The 16,640-nt window shown below is 43.7% G+C and overlaps 1 protein-coding gene across 2 annotated transcripts in view; it reads right to left on the bottom strand.

Annotated features, from left to right (window-relative positions):
• Nucleotides 1-16,640, bottom strand: part of ZMYND11 (zinc finger MYND-type containing 11) — a 127,378-nt gene that overhangs the window by 64,238 nt on the left and 46,500 nt on the right. For both annotated transcript variants that reach the window (XM_075315459.1, XM_075315458.1), the window contains exons 5-9: nt 14,026-14,187; nt 11,298-11,375; nt 7,213-7,305; nt 3,443-3,530; nt 2,583-2,638 (exon numbers count right to left, since the gene is read on the bottom strand). In XM_075315459.1, coding sequence (XP_075171574.1) covers nt 2,583-2,638; nt 3,443-3,530; nt 7,213-7,305; nt 11,298-11,375; nt 14,026-14,187 — 477 coding nt within the window. The remainder of the gene's footprint in view (nt 1-2,582; nt 2,639-3,442; nt 3,531-7,212; nt 7,306-11,297; nt 11,376-14,025; nt 14,188-16,640) is intronic.

The following is a 16,640-nucleotide window of genomic DNA, read 5'->3' as shown; positions in this document are numbered from 1 at the left end:
AGGAAGCTGACTTCCTAAGTCGCTGAGGTGTGGCCGAAAGAGTATGGTCTCCTCACCCGGACGGGTTTCAGGAGATCTGGCGCCGCTGACAGAGGCCGGACGTCGATCTAATGGCGTCACGGCACAACAACAATGTGCCAGCTTCATGGCACGGTTTCACAATCATCGAGCTCTGGCGGCAAACGCCTTAGTTCAGCATTGGTCGCAGTTCCAGCTACCTTAGGTGCCACCTCTGGCATTGTTGCCCAGAGTACTGCGCTAGATCAAGACCGACTGCGGCCGCGCCATCCTCGTCGCTACAAATTGGTCGAGGATGTTGTGGTACTCGGTTCTGTGGTGCCTCACGGTAGGCTAACCGGGGGCACTACCAGACCAATCAGACTGGCTGTCTCAAGGGCCATTCTTCCATTTGAATTCTACGGCCCTCAACCGGATGGTGTGGCATTGAGTCCTGGAACCTAGTGTCGTCAGGATTACCTCAGGACGTGGTTGCCACCATGAGACAGGCTAGCATACAACGTCCGCCAAGATTGACCACAGGACGTGGAAGATGTTCTTATCTCGGTGCTCGGCGCAGGGTGTTTCTCCCTGGCCGGTTGCATCGTCTATGTTTCCTTCCTTCCTGCAATCTAGGTAGGAAAATGGGTTGTCGCTCAGTTCCCTTAGGGACAAGTCTCAGCGCTATCTGTATTTTTTCAGAAACGACGACTTCCTCAGGTACGCACGTTCCTACGGGGAGTTTGTCTTCTCAGCACTCCGTACAAGCGGCCGTTAGAGCCCTGAGATCTGAACAAGGTTCTAATTGCTCTCCAGATGCCGCCTTTCGAGCCTTTGAAGGATGTCTCCCTTCCCGTTTTTCACGGGAAGTGGCCTTCTAGTAACGGTCTCGTCTCTTAGGAGAGTTTCCGAGCTAGCAACGCTCTCATACAAACTCCCTTCCTGGTCCTTCCCCAGGACAGGGTAGTTCTGCGTCCGGTTCCGGAATTTCTCCCTAAGGTGGTATCCCATTTTCATATCAATCAGGATATCACCTCACCTTCTTTGTGTCCTCGTCCAGTCCATCAATTTCAGAAAGATTTGCATCTGTTGGTTCTGGTGAGAGCACTCAGGTTCTACTTCCCGCATGGCGCTCCTGCGCCACCCGGATGCACTCTTTGTCCTTGTCGCTGGTCGGCGTAATCAGTCGCAAGCTTCCAGATCCACCCTTGCTCGGGGGCTCGAGGAACCAATTCTTGAAACCTACAGTTCTACTGGGCTTCTGGTTCTCTCAAGGCCGAAGGCCCATTCTACCAGAGCCGTGGGTGCATCCTGGGCATTACGGCACCAGGCTACGGCTCAGCAGGTGTGTCAGGCACCCACCTGGTCGAGTCTACTTACTTTTACCAAGCATTATCAGATGCATACCTACGCTTCGGCAGACGCCAGCCTAGGTAGATAAGTCATTCAGGCGGCGGTTGGCCACCTGTAGGAGAGGGCCGTTTGACGGCCCTATCATGAGGTATTCTTTTACCCACCCAGGGATTGCTTTTGGACATCCCAATTGTCTGGGTCTCCCAATGGAGCGACAAAGAAGAAGGGAATTTTGTTTACTTACCGTAAATTCCTTTTCTTCTAGCTCCAATTGGGAGACCCAGCACCCGCCCTGTTTTCTCGGGGTTTTTCTGTTTTTTCGGGTACACATGTTGTTCATGTGGTATGGTTCAGTTCTCCGATGTTTCCTCGGATTGAATTGGTCTTTAAACCAGTTATTGGCTTTCCTCCTTCTTGCTTTGGCACTAAAACTGGTGAGCCAGTGATCCCACTGGGGGTGTATAGCCAGAAGGGGAGGGGCCTTACACTTTTAAGTGTAATACTTTGTGTGGCCTCCAGAGGCAATAGCTATACACCCAATTGTCTGGGTCTCCCAATTGGAGCTAGAAGAAAAGGAATTTACGGTAAGTAAACAAAATTCCCTTCTTTCTCTCCTTTCTTCTCTTCTCATTTTCTTTTATTGTTTAGCAATAAGATTCTTATGTTTATATAAAATGTAACATATGTCTGGCTTTTAATATTGAAGGATATATGGTTGTGTTTGTTCTACTGTTATTTTATACTTCTATAATTTTCAATAAAATTTTGATTAATGAAAAAACAGATCTGTTGCATAACTGATACAAAAGGAAGCAGAGAGACCCCTTTGATCATTTTGGGGTCCGCATGGGTTTACAGTTATGAGTCCGTTTAATTTTTTATTGTTTGTTAGAAACGGACACATAACAGATCCAAAGTGGAACGCAGAATAATCACTACGTATCAATTTGTATTTGACTTTAATTCCGTTGTCCGTTCCTAAAAACGTAATAGACAAAAGGGAATGTGCAAAAGCAGGTCTGAACACAGCCTGACAAACATTGTTAAAAAACCTCCCTAGCTGCCATTTTCGTTTACTGCATGTGTCTAACCTCTGATTATAGGATATAGGGGGTCACTTCTCATCACCTCTGTGGCTTATTGTAAGTGGATGCATAGCCTTAATGTATTACATTTCTGTTGCCACCTGTGCATCTTCTTCTCCCAAATAACCCGGGCACAGCTCAGCTTACCTCATGACAAGTGTCCTTGTACAGAACTTTCGCCACGTCGGCCTGCTCACTGTCATCTGTAATAATTATAACAGAGGGTGTTATCCGATGCCATATACCAAGATCATGTCTGCAGCATTACGTTACAAAAACGAAGAACTGCCTCCCTCAAGCCCTGGAGTTTTCCTGATTTATCACAAATAAGATGAAAGCATCAAATGTAATGTTAGAGGAAGTCATCAACAAGCCGTGGCTGTGGCTCAAGGTCATAGGACGATTGCAATGTTTAGCTCTGGGCCTAGCGTGTCCTGGAACGATGGTGGTGGCATTGGCAGAATATCATGCTGTTTGGCCGTTTGGCTTTAGCATTGCAATAGCAGGACCCCCTGAGACTACAATTCGGTCCCTGCTGGGCTGTTTGTACACAAGTTGGCAGGATTTTAAAAATATATCTGCTTTCAAAGCTGGCACCACCCCTACAGGCTGTAAATGGTACTGCAGCTCAGTCCTTTGCACTTCAATGAAGAAAAGCTGCAATATCATATACAACCTGCAATACCATATACAACCTGCAATACCATATACAACCTGCAGGCAGGTGTGGCGCCGTTTCTGAAAGAAATCATGCAATATATTTCTAACTGTGGACAACCCATTAAATCTACAGTACATCAATCTGCACTGACAGTGTGGAGGGGACGTGGTTTAAGTAATAAGGGACCTGCTGAGGATTTCTTGGTGTAAAACCGCTCATATAACATGAGACGTTACCGCGTCTTATAGAGGGGCTGCGGTGGCCGAATATTTTTTTCAGTGTCACCCTAAATTGCTTTTAAAATTAGATATCCGTTCTGGGTAGGAAAACAAATAAAGGGCATCACCTCCATAGAAAATGATAGTGTTGTGCAGAAGGAGCTGAGCGTCGGCTTTGAACTCTTCGTAACTCTTGTACTTTCCTTCAGTTACTTTCTGTAAAAAGAAATAAAACAGGTTAAAGATTTGCAGGGGGAAAGCTGAAGTAATTTCCTTGTACTGTAAAAAGAGAAAAATGATATTATGGAATCCCTCAGTGAGGTGGTTAAAAGGAAACGGAAGCAAACCTCCATGTAATCATCAATCCCAGGAAGATAAGCCGGCCCTAGAAGTGTTGGACGGAGTCCTGTAATGTATGAACTTCATTAAGAAAAGGGCTGCAAGGAAAAGTGCAATAAGACGAGTGTACACTGGTCGCGTATATAAGAGGGTGCGAGGAATACTCTGACATTGGGAGGACTTACACTGTCTCTTAGGCCTCTTTCACATGTCCGTGAAAAACCACGCATGTTTTTCATGACGTGTCAGAGGTGCGTTTTGCCCTCCGTGAGCCGTGTTTATGCCTACGTGTTCTCCGTGATAACACACGGAGAATGGAAACTTTCTGCTCACTGTCCCTGGCGTCGCTGTCCGTGGTGCTAATCTTAGGTCTCTGGTCCTGCCGACTCCCCGCTGCTGCTGCAGTTTCCGGTCGCAGTGAAGTGAGTATTCAATGAGCATAATGACGACGGTCGGAAGCAAGTGACAGCAGCGGCAGAGACAGGAGGGCTGCAGAAGGTGAGTAAAGATGTTTTTTTATTTTCTCAAACACGTGTTGTCTTCGGCGCGTGTCACACAGAACACCTCCGTGTGGTCCGTTTGCGTTCCGTGTGACACCCGCGATGCTGGAGAAAAACTGATGTTGACGTGTGGAGCACACGGACACACGTATGCTCCACACATACACACAGTCCATGGCAGAACTCGCACGTGAGCACAGACCCATTGATTTTAATGGGTCTACGTGTGCCCATGTCTCCGGTACGTGAGGAAAAGGATCAAACACGTACCGGAGACAAGGACATGTGAAAGAGGCCTTATGTGAAGACATAATGGGAGACTTTTCACATTCTTAGGCCACATTATGGCTCCATATTACACAGAGCCATAATGGGACCCTACTGTGCCCGTGTACGCCTCTGATTTATACGGTGGCTTATTTCTATCAGATCCTGTCTCAACTCAAAGACAAATAAAATTGCAGCATGCTGAAATCTGAAGTCGCAGCTCGAGCAAGGCACTTGCAAATCTAGCCTCGGCTTTAAATAAGACGGTTCTACATATTTTCAAATAATGTCAGGTTCAGTAATGAAGTGAAAACATTTCTTAATAAATTCAACCTCCTTAATTCAAATCGGACAATGAATATTTTTATTAGCTCTTGTTTCTATGATATCAAAGTTTTCCTTTTCCTGCTCCATATAATTAATGCATAAAAGTTTCAGTACTTTGTAACATTATTATTTTTGCAAATATAAAATGCTGAATATTTTGTCAGTTTTCGTATATTTATTTAGAGGAATTGAAGCAACAATTCAAATAACAAAGCATGTGTAAATGATTGCTGGCAGTCCAAGCTCTAGGCCTTACACTAATCCTAAAAATAATAAAACAGTAGTTCGGGTTCAGGTGCACGCAAAGGGCCCAACTGATCATTTGCATGTTTTCTTTAGATGACTTTTCTTTTTTTTTTTTTTTTAATCCTGCCTGTAATAATAAAAAGAGACTGCTGAAAAGTCTTCTGTACAGAACAGGAAATGTGAATCTAATATTAGAAAGTAACCAGTGTAAAAATTTCAAGATTTAGTTGTTTTGTTTTTTTTTTTGTTTGGTAGAGCACCACTCCAAAGTGTTTTTTTTTTGTTTTTTTTTCTATTCCACAACTGGAGTTGTGATGTAAAGTGAATCTATCAACAGGTTTTTTGCTACATAATCTGAAGCCAGCGTGCTGCAAGGCTTAACACAGATAATTCAGGGATGCCTGTCTTGTTAAGGTCCGATCTGTTGTTTATTTGATATATTTTTTAAGTAGCAGGACCCTTATCATTGCTCGGACTGCAAGGTCACGTGCACGGCAGTCCGGCACGCCCCCTCCTTAGATTGACACCTCACTGTCAATGTACAATCTGCATAGAGAGCCTGGTGTGGGAGGGGGCAGCTCTCTAAGCTCTGCTACATGGCAAAATATAAACATTCTGACTGTGTCAGAGCTCTTGTACCCATTAATCTAAGTGATACATCTTTGGATTCTGGATCTCTTAGCAAAAACCTGTTGACAGATTCCCTTTAAATTTAAGTTACCTGCCCCCTATCTACTACTCACCTTCCAGCGGTGATAGAAAATGAAACTACTGGAAGGCGAGTAGTAGACAGGAGACAAGGAACTTAAACTTAAAGGGAATCTGTCAGCAGGTTTTTGGTTTGGTTGGTCTTTGGCTTGGTTGGTCTTCGGCGTTTTGTGACCTGCCGACAGCTCCATTGCTGCCTGGAGTATGCAGGGGGTCACTACCCAATACATCTGTACGAGAGCCTTGTTCTGGCTCTCAAAGAGAAACAGTTGGAGCTTGTGACGTCACTTCTGTCATTTGGCCAGTCAGAAGTTACAGTCACAAGATTGCACCATGGGCATAGATTTAAAGTGCCACTCCATAGCTAAACCACCCAAGCCCCCCCAAAAAAATAAAACCGCTTGAATGGTGCTTTAAAAAGTATTTGAAACTTAAAATACAGTACAGACCAAACGTTTGGGCACACCTCCTCATTCAAAGTGTTTTCTTTATTTTCATGACTCTAAAAATTGTAGATTCCCATTGAAGGAATCAAAATTATGAATTAAAACTTGTGGAATGAAACACTTAAAAAAGTGTGAAACAACTGAAAACATGTCTTATATTCTAGGTTCTTCAAAGTAGCCACCTTTTGTTTTCATTACTACTTTGCACACTCTTGGCATTCTCTTGATGAGCTTCAAGAGGTAGTCACCGGAAATTGTCTTCCAACAGTCTTGAAGGAGTTCCCAGAGATGCTTAGCACTTGTTGGCCCTTTTGCCTTCACTCTGTGGTCCAGCTCACCCCAAACCATCTCGATTGGGTTCATGTCTGGTGACTGTGGAGACCAGCTCATCTGGCGTAGCACCCCATCACTCTCCTTCTTAGTCAAATAGCCCTTACACAGCCTGGAGGTGTGTTTGGGGTTATTGTCTTGTTGAAAAAAAATGATGGTCCAACTAAATGCAAACCGGATGGAATAGCATGCCGCTGCAAGATGCTGTGGTAGCCATGCTGGTTCTGCATGCCTTCAATTTTGAATAAATTCCCGACAGTGTCAGCAGCAAAGCACCCCCACACCATCACACCTCCTCCTCCTCCATGCTTCACGGTGGGAACCAGGCATGTAGAGTCCATCCGTTCACCTTTTCTACAAAGACACGGTGGTTGGATCCAAAGATCTCAAATTTGGACTCATCAGACTGGTGTTCTTTAGCCCAAACAAGTCTCTTCTGCTTGTTGCCTGTCCTTAGCAGTGGTTTCCTAGCAGCTATTTTACCATGAAGGCCTGCTGCACAAAGTCTCCTCTTAATAGTTGTTCTAGAGATGAGAAGGTGTTTCCAAACCTTTGGTCTGTACTGTACGTTTTACATAAAAACCTGATTTAAATAAAAAGGTTGTTTTATGATGACACATTCCCTTTAATACTCATAGTTTCACTTAAAAAGTCTTGTCTGAGGAGGCAGAAATGAGAGCGTACGTGGTGTCAGATATGGATTGCTGTGCAATCTCTGCAGATATGTATATATACCTCATTAATGGTGGAGACATCGATGGCTGTGTGCACCAACCGTTTGTACATGGGATGTTTACTGTCCTTCCCTTTCTTATTCAGCTCAATAGCCTGGGGGGAAAAAAATATATATATTTTAATTTTAGCTGATTTTACACATACAGAAAGTACTGGACAGTCAGAGGCTTAAGCTCCATGATGGTGATATATCTGGGGAGCCCATATAAAGAGTATTAATAACAGACAGCGAAGAGCCTAGAATAACACACCGGCTGATAACAGAAATCAGGCCAGCAGTAAACATCACTGTCCTGTTACAGGAAAGAAAGGTGAACTCTAGAAAATATTGGACATTATCAATGGCATTATGAAGGCAGTTTCCAGATACAAGAATGAGGCAAACATGGAGGTTTTCCTTGGACAATCATCTATGTTTTTTCTTTGCATAGGAAATATTGTGGCTCTTAGGCCACTTGCACACGTTGAGTATTTGGTGAGTTTTTTACCTCAGTATTTGTAGCCAAAACCAGGAGTGGGTAATAAATACAGACATGGTGCCCATGTATCTATTATACTTTTCCTCTGATTGTTCCACTCCTGCTTTTGGCTACAAATACTGAGGTAAAAAAACTCACCAAATACTCAATATGTGCACGGGGCCTTACAAATAGTGAGGTAAAAAAACTCACCAAATAGGAAATGTGTGGCGATTGCCTTAGGCCTACGAAAGCCATGAAAAGCCTAAGGCCACATGCACACATTGAGTATTTGTTGAGGGTTTTTTTTTACCTCAGAATCTGTAAGGCCACGTGCACACATTGAGTATTTGGTGAGTTTTTTTACCATCATTATTTGTAGCCAAAATCAGGGGTAGAACAGTCAGAGGAAAAATATAAAAGAACCATGGGCACAACTTCTGTATTTATTACCCACTCCTGGTTTTGGCTACAAATGCTGAGGTAAAAAACTTCCCAAATACTCAAAGTGTGCACGTGGCCTTACGGGGAGTCTGTCAACAGAAAATATCTGTTGAAACCAAGCACGGACGCTCGGTGTACCCGGTTCAGTGCATCTTCCCACCTACTTCTTTTCCATCTATCCCTATCCTTCTCTGGCTCTATAAAGCCAGAGCAACCAAAGAAGAGTAGGCGGGTGGAGGAGAAAGGAATCTGGGAAGGTGCTTCCAGTACTTGGTTTCACAGTCATTTTGTGTTGATAAACTCCTTTCAAGAACTGGTTGAAAGAAGAGTAAGGCCAGGGCCACACGGGGACTACTGCGATCCCCTTGCATGAGACTCGGCTCGTGCTGGCAGTACAGCAGAGCCGAGTCTCATGCTTGTGTCCTTGCAACTGAGGTCCGTTCGTGCGAGCAGACCTCAGCTGCGGGGGGCGGGCCGGCACTCAGGAGGGGAGGGAGGGATTTCTCTCCCTCTCGCCTGTGTAGCCGGCTATAGACATTCTCGCTCTGCACGCACGGTACACCGGTGTACCGCGAGTGCAGTGCGATTTTTCTCTCGCCCCATTCACTTGAATGGGTGCGAGAGAAAGAGTCTCGGATTACAATCGCAGCATGCTGCGATTGTTTTCTCGGTCCGATTAGGGCTGAGAAAATAATCGCTCATGTGTGCTGTCACACAGGCTAGAATTGGTCCGAGGGGAATGCGATGTTTTATCGCACTCCACTCGCACCGATTTTCTCGCCGTGTGGCTTAGGCCTAAGGGTCTGTCCACAAGCTGCCGGTATCTGCGGTGTATCATAACAGCAGCATTGTGCGATGGGTACAAACTATAGCAAGTATGCAAAGTTTCTGCAATCCGCCACCGAGAACCCATGATTTGATGCAGTCTTTTTGTCAATGTGGAAAATCTGCAGCAGATCAGTCCTGTGTGGATGGAGCTCAAGGCCGAGTTCTGTAAATTCTTAAGCCCGTACACATTGTCTTTTGGAAGCAGATTTTCGTGCTATTCTACACATCTGATGCTGGAAAGGCAAAATCTATGAGATTAGTGCATTTAAGTGGTGTGATGTTTTTTCGTGTGAAAAGTCCTTCATGTAACTGGCTCATTCACTTACATAGGTCCGTGTGCTATAGAATACACTGTCCTTCTTACGACCAATACTAATCTAGGAGGTACCAAGTATAAAATACAGAACATGCACTCAGTCTTTGGCGGTACTAAAGGGGTAGTTTGGGCTAAATCCATAAGTGTGCAGTCACTCTCTGTTAGTGCAGACTCGTACCATACTTGTGGCCATGTCACCGCTGTTCCCAGGTCTTACACTGGAGATTCCTCACAGTGCGCAGTGCTCGAGATGTGAGGACTCACAAGTCTGCAGTCATATAGAGAGACACACAGAGGGACACACAGAGGGACACACACAGAGGGACACACACAGAGGGACACACACAGAGGGACACACACAGAGGGACACACACAGCGGGACACACACAGCGGGACACACACAGCGGGACACACACAGCGGGACACACACAGCGGGACACACACAGCGGGACACACACAGCGGGACTGCAGACTTGTGGATTTACACTGGACAACCAATTTAAATCATAGAATTTAACGAGGATGTGTCACCATTCCTGACATTTTTGATGTAGTAAATATTTGTATTAGGCTACGTTGACACGTTCAATATTTGTAAGTCAAAATCAGGGGTGGAGCAATCAGTAATAAAATTTAATAGAAACATGAGCACCACTTCTATTTTTTTTTTTCACGCAGTCTTGGTTTTGACTGGCAAATAACTGATAAAATACTGATCCAACACTCAAGGTGTGAACATGGTTGTACTATGAGTTCTGCTGTTCCTCAGTTACACCTCCTGGAAATGTATGAAAGCTTTTAACTAGGTGTATCGATTCTTTCCAGAGGGGGTTGTCAGCACTGATTGGACAGTACCGGGCTGTGTAGGGCCTCCCCCATTTCTAGGAATAACAGAGGAACGGCACTACACAGAGTTAGAAGAAAAGATGCTCATTATGGTGAATTAAATTATTTTCCATAAGAGACATGTCAGGAGACAGTACAGATCATCTTTAATGCCTTTCCAGTCAGAAGATCAATTAATAGTGTAAGAGATATTAATATTACACAAATCACAGTGTATTTCTCTATAGTAGGACTCGAAAAAAATAATCATGCTCTCTTGATCTTGCTTGAACGCTGTGTGCCTAGAGTCTCAAATCAAGGAGCCGGCGAAGGTTTTAATGAATTATTCCTTCAGTATGATGGGTATTGATTGCACGCTGTCATACTGAAGGAATAATTAATAAAAATGGTGGTAAAGTGATATTCTGAAATCAAAGGATTGACTTTTCTAGCTTGGCACCATGTTTGGAACTGAGCGTTAGGTTACGGTTCCAGTAGGCAAAGCTTCTGATGCAAGAGTATCGGAAGCAATATGCTAATGACCCTCTGCTACAAGCATCAGCCGACGCTCATGTGACTGTGATGTGATCTTGCGATTGGGTAACAGCTGCGGAGAAGAGGGAGCACTTTCTCCCCATCTCCTCCGCTGCCTGTCTCTGCGTACATCGCACTGCAGTCAGATGACATGCGAGTGCAGAGCGATGTTTCACATGCTCCTATAGATTTATATGGGGGTGCGTGAGCTGAGACTCGCCGCCAAATGCAGCATGCTGCGATTCATTTCTCAGGCCGATCTAGCATGAGAAATCAATCGCAGAAGGACACTGCCCCATAGTTTTGCACTGGTGCTAGTGCAGTCCGATATTTTATCGGATTGCACTCGTCTGTGCAAAACGCAAGTGGAACCGTACTTTTACTATGCTGCTTTCTGGCTTCATTCAACACTGGACAATTAGTAGAATTATTGATGGATATCGCAGCCCATCGCCGGACATCAGTCTTCTATACATGTTAACAAGATCGCACAGACATTACACAAAGCTCGGCTGTAACAATCTGCTATAATGTCTAAAAGAAAATATAGTAGCAAGGAAATAAAATGTAGAATGAAGAGTAAGACATGTATGTGAGAACGGCGGCCGCTCCTGCAAGATGCAATTACCATGTGCTTGAGATGACACTGAGGGAATCAGCTTACTAGAAGTATGACCTACCCTCTCCTTCATACGGGACACAATGAATCGCAGGTATTTACCCATCTCCTGCTTGTTGCCGTTTTTCTTCTTCATTGTCTGAAGAACAAAGGGAAAAGTAAAGGTACTAGAGCCGCAGTCAGTGCCATGTAATTACCTACAGGAGACATGCAGGTATATATAAAAGACCTATGTCTCTAGATCTCCGCTGTCTGGTAGAATCCAGCACAAGAGAAATACAGCGCAGCCACGTAGTATAAGGCTGTGTGCACACAGGGCGTTTTTAGTGCAGTTTTGTCACAATACTGCAAGCAAATCCTTATGCCAGCAAAGTCAATGAGAATCCTGAAGTGAGGTACACATGTTGTTTGTTTTTTTTTCTTGCAGAAAAATAATCTGCAGCATGTCCATTCTTTTGGCATTTTTGCCAGCAATTTTCACCATTGAAAGCAATGAAAAACTGCATAAAGATGCGACAAAAAAGTGCAATTTTGTGTGGTTCCTGCCAAGAGATGCATAATTTTCTGCAAACAAATACACAATGTGTGCACATAGCCTAATCCTGACAACTTTGGTAGGTCGAGAAGCAGAGGTCACACAGAAGGGAGAATGTCTGCAGGATCTGACCACACAGAGCTTGTTTGTTGTCTGATACTATGGAGCTACACAGTGTGCTATTATTTAGGGAGGTTGACTTACAGTGTGTAATGTGCATTACAAAAGACAATACTTATTTTATACAGGGTTTTTTCTCCATTTAAACAAAAAAAGACCTTTTTAGAATTCAATTTAATTCTATCCAACGCATTTTAAGACATGAATATTTACCTTGAGGACCTGCTTTAATTGCTGCCATGTTTGGTTACTACTTTATTCCATTTTTTAGGAGAGATGTACAAACACTTCTTTTTTTGTTTTGTTTAACATTTTTTTTTTTACTAAAGCTTTTTTCTTTTTTAATTACACTATGGGACTTCTCAATGTCCCAACTGCCTAAACTCTTCTGTATTGCAGTGTGTTATACAGGTCAGTATAGGGCTCTGTGCAGAAAAAGTTTTTTGGAGGTGGCCAAAAGCGACTTGCAAAAAAGGGAAATCACTTCAAGTTTTTGAAAAGAAGATTTTGGGTACTCACCATAAAATCTCTTTCTCGGAGCCTTTACTGGGGGACACATGGGCATATGCTGCTGCCCAGGGGCTTAAGAGGTTAGAGGACCCATATGTACCTCCAAAGGTACAGACATTTTGTGACTTTTTGCAACAAAAAATGCAAAATTGGCAAGAAAGAAGCCTTTTTTGACCTTTTTGGAATCAAATTCATGCGCCACGTGCGCAAATCTGATGACTTTCATGTGATAAACATCAGTTAAAGGGAACCTGTCACCAGTTTTTTGACTATTAAACCAAAAGTGTCACTTTCTGCAGCTCCTGTGCTGCATTCTATGACGGTGCACCTCGTTGCTGACCCCCCCCCCCATTGCAGACCCCAAAAAGAACTTTAGCATACAACACGGTGGGATTTTATAATGAGCTGTGCTGGCCAGATGGGCGGGCTCTATTTCGGCTCATGTCCCTCCTTGTTGCCGTCCTCCTGTCATGATTGACAAGGATGGCGACGCCGTCATCATCCCACGCTGCTGTCCAAATCTCGCGCAGGCGCAGTTCTATCTGTCCCTATCGCGGGCAGAGCATAAAAAGTTTACCGCGCGCGCGCCGGTGATGTATCTGCGTAGTTGCAAGATCATGGTCGGCGCTGTGCATGACAGCAGCGTCATCCTCGTACCCGACCATAATCTCGCACCTGTGCAGATAGATCACCGGCGCGCTAGGTAAACTGTTTTTATACTCGGCCCGTGATAGGGGCATAGAGAACTATGCCTGCGCGAGACTTTGACAGCAGCATGGGATGATGACGGCGGCACCATCCTTGTCAATCATGACAGGAGGACGGTGAACAAGGCAACAAGGAGGGACAGGAGCTGAAATAGAGCCCGCCCATGTGGCTCATTAGCATACAACACGGTGGGATTTTATAAAGTTCTTTTTGGGGTCTGCAAGGGGGGGGGGTCAGCAACGAGGTACACCTTCATAGAATGCAGCACAGGAGCTGCAGAAGGTGACACTTGTGGTTTAATAGTCAAAAAACTGGTCACAGGTTCCCTTTAATACCTCAAGACAAAAAAAAAAGGAAAGTGACTTAACACCCCCCACATTCCCCCCCAAAAAAACCCTTCAAATGATGAAATGAGAAGTTTATATTTTTAGTAGAAACTTCTTCAGGATTCCCTCCTTTTTTGGGAAGTTTTTTGTTTTCCAAATTTCAAAGAAATGACATGCTCTTTTTTTCGAAAAAGTGGAAAAAAGTGCAGAAAGGATTGAACATGTAGAGAACAAAGTGGTTTGAGAATGGTAATTAATAGGAAGAGTCTTTAAAGTGGTTTTTTTTTTATTTATTTTTCAGATGTTTTTCCAAGTCGACCTGTTCCAAAAAACTCAGTGTGCATATAGCCTTGTGGTCCGGCAGGGTTTAATCGTCTTACACACAAGGCGTACCTATAGGACACAGCGACATATTTGGATAAAATCACATTTAGTATTTTGTATCGTCGCAATGCCGAGTACTGCAGTGGCGCCAAAGACGAGATTTATATATTCACACATTCAAAAACAAAAAAAAAACATTTTTTTTTGTGTTCTACTAATTTTGTATATATTAATTATGGAATCAGACTTGATAGACGTGACCTTACCTTGCAAACTGGGCACTGCAAGTGATTACTGCTATCCCTGAGTCTTAAATCATCAGGTAAACACTTAGGGTGGTAGACACGGAAACACTGGTCACATATCATCACCTCTCCGGGTAAATGACATTCAAAACAGTACCAGTCATGAGTTTCTGGCTCCCAATCCTAGGAGAAACACAGGGTTATTTGGCAAGGAAATAGGTCGAGGTGTATGGAGAGGTAAGTAGCTGAACCTAAAGTTTCAATTAGCCATTAGATGACACCCGTCGTCAGTGCTGCAAGAGCGTGCAATGTGTTGCTCCTCAATTCTAGGGATTGTAAAAATAAAAATGAATAGTAGCAGTAAGAAATATTCAGTAGGCCTGAAGAGACCTGTATACAAAAATATTGTGCATGACAATGAATACACTCATTGTATAAAAGTATTACTGATGGGAAAAGTAACCTAGTGTTTGAGAATAGGTTGTATGAGGTTAGAAAATGGGTCTCTGCATGTAAATCAGCTCTTGTCCAGAAAGCAAACACCTAAGGAGGTCCCTACTGCAGAAGAACATATCCGACACTTCAACGAGCCTTGTGCCATGACTAAGTGAGTCAACCAGAAAGCCACCTTATGTTGCACAGGTTGGATATTGACTTATAAAAGGTGGCTACTTCTGCTACGTGGCTCTAGAAAGCCTTTTTTTTCCCCTTCTGGAGAAAAGCTAGTTTCCATACTTTTTTTTTCTCATGGAGTTTTGCCTGGACACTTTAGTGTTATCTCCTTAATGAGAACTCAAACATTAGAAGTGAAGAACACAAGATGTCTCCCCAGGACCAGAGCGGCACCGAAAAACGATGAAGCTGCCGGAAAGTAAATATATCAAAGGGTTGTAGATATAAAGCTCCACTCTAGGGTTGAAAAAAAAATATGCTGGAGAGGTGCTTTAAAGTTTCCTAAAACTTACTCCAGTGAAAATTTTAAAATTCATATATAATTAGTTCCGCTTGAATCGCACAATTATTTTAAAAAAGTTCCCCTATTGTATAGACCCAAAACATAAAAGCTGCGTTTTGTGGGACCTCAATGTAAATGTACACTGAATTGCATTGAGCTAAATTAGATTAGTCATTTTTTTAGGAAGTGGACGACCCCTTAAAACTAAAAAAGTACAACAAAAATAAATAGCACTCTGTAATAGAATTAAAGGGATCCTGTCACCACTTTTTTTGGCTATAAGCTGCGGCCACCACCACCGGGCTCTTATATACAGCATTCTAACATGCTGTATATAAGAGCCCAGGCCGGGGGTATAACATAAAAACACATTATAATACTTACCTAACGGTCGTGCGGTGGGCCTTATGGGCGTCTCCGTTGTCCGGTGCCTCCTCTTTTGGCCATCTTTGTGCTCCTTCTTCTCTAGCGCGGTGCATGACTGGTGCAACGTCATCCACACTCAGTCCTGAGCAGGCGCACTTTGATCTGCACTGAGCAGGGCAGATCAAAGTATTGTAGTGCGCCTGCGCAGGACCGGCGAGTGTGTATGACGTAGATGCATCATGCACACAGGCTTCAGAAAGAGGACGAAGATGACCAAAAGAGGAGGCACCGGCACCGGACAACGGAGGCGTCCATATGGCCCACCGCGCGACCGTTAGGTAAATATTATAAAGTGTTTTTTTATGTTATACCCCCGGCCTGGGCTATTACAGTTAGGTCCAGAAATATTTGGACAGTGACACAAGTTTTGTTATTTTAGCTGTTTACAAAAACATGTTCAGAAATACAATTATATATATAATATGGGCTGAAAGTGCACACTCCCAGCTGCAATATGAGAGTTTTCACATCCAAATCGGAGAAAGGGTTTAGGAATCATAGCTCTGTAATGCATAGCCTCCTCTTTTTCAAGGGACCAAAAGTAATTGGACAAGGGACTCTAAGGGCTGCAATTAACTCTGAAGGTGTCTCCCTCGTTAACCTGTAATCAATGAAGTAGTTAAAAGGTCTGGGGTTGATTACAGGTGTGTGGTTTTGCATTTGGAAGCTGTTGCTGTGACCAGACAACATGCGGTCTAAGGAACTCTCAATTGAGGTGAAGCAGAACAGCCTGAGGCTGAAAAAAAAGAAAAAATCCATCAGAGAGATAGCAGACATGCTTGGAGTAGCAAAATCAACAGTCGGGTACATTCTGAGAAAAAAGGAATTGACTGGTGAGCTTGGGAACTCAAAAAGGCCTGGGCGTCCACAGATGACAACAGTGGTGGATGATCGCCGCATACTTTCTTTGGTGAAGAAGAACCCGTTCACAACATCAACTGAAGTCCAGAACACTCTCAGTGAAGTAGGTGTATCTGTCTCTAAGTCAACAGTAAAGAGAAGACTCCATGAAAGTAAATACAAAGGGTTCACATCTAGATGCAAACCATTCATCAATTCCAAAAATAGACAGGCCAGAGTTAAATTTGCTGAAAAACACCTCATGAAGCCAGCTCAGTTCTGGAAAAGTATTCTATGGACAAGTGAGACAAAGATCAACCTGTACCAGAATGATGGGAAGAAAAAAGTTTGGAGAAGAAAGGGAACGGCACATGATCCAAGGCACACCACATCCTCTGTAAAACATGGTGGAGGC

The sequence above is a fragment of the Anomaloglossus baeobatrachus genome, chromosome 6 (genome assembly GCF_048569485.1).
Source record: "Anomaloglossus baeobatrachus isolate aAnoBae1 chromosome 6, aAnoBae1.hap1, whole genome shotgun sequence".
Classification (NCBI taxonomy): Eukaryota; Metazoa; Chordata; class Amphibia; order Anura; family Aromobatidae; genus Anomaloglossus; species Anomaloglossus baeobatrachus.
Note: the sequence above shows the minus strand (reverse complement) of the source record. Positions and strands in the feature narration are given on the sequence as shown.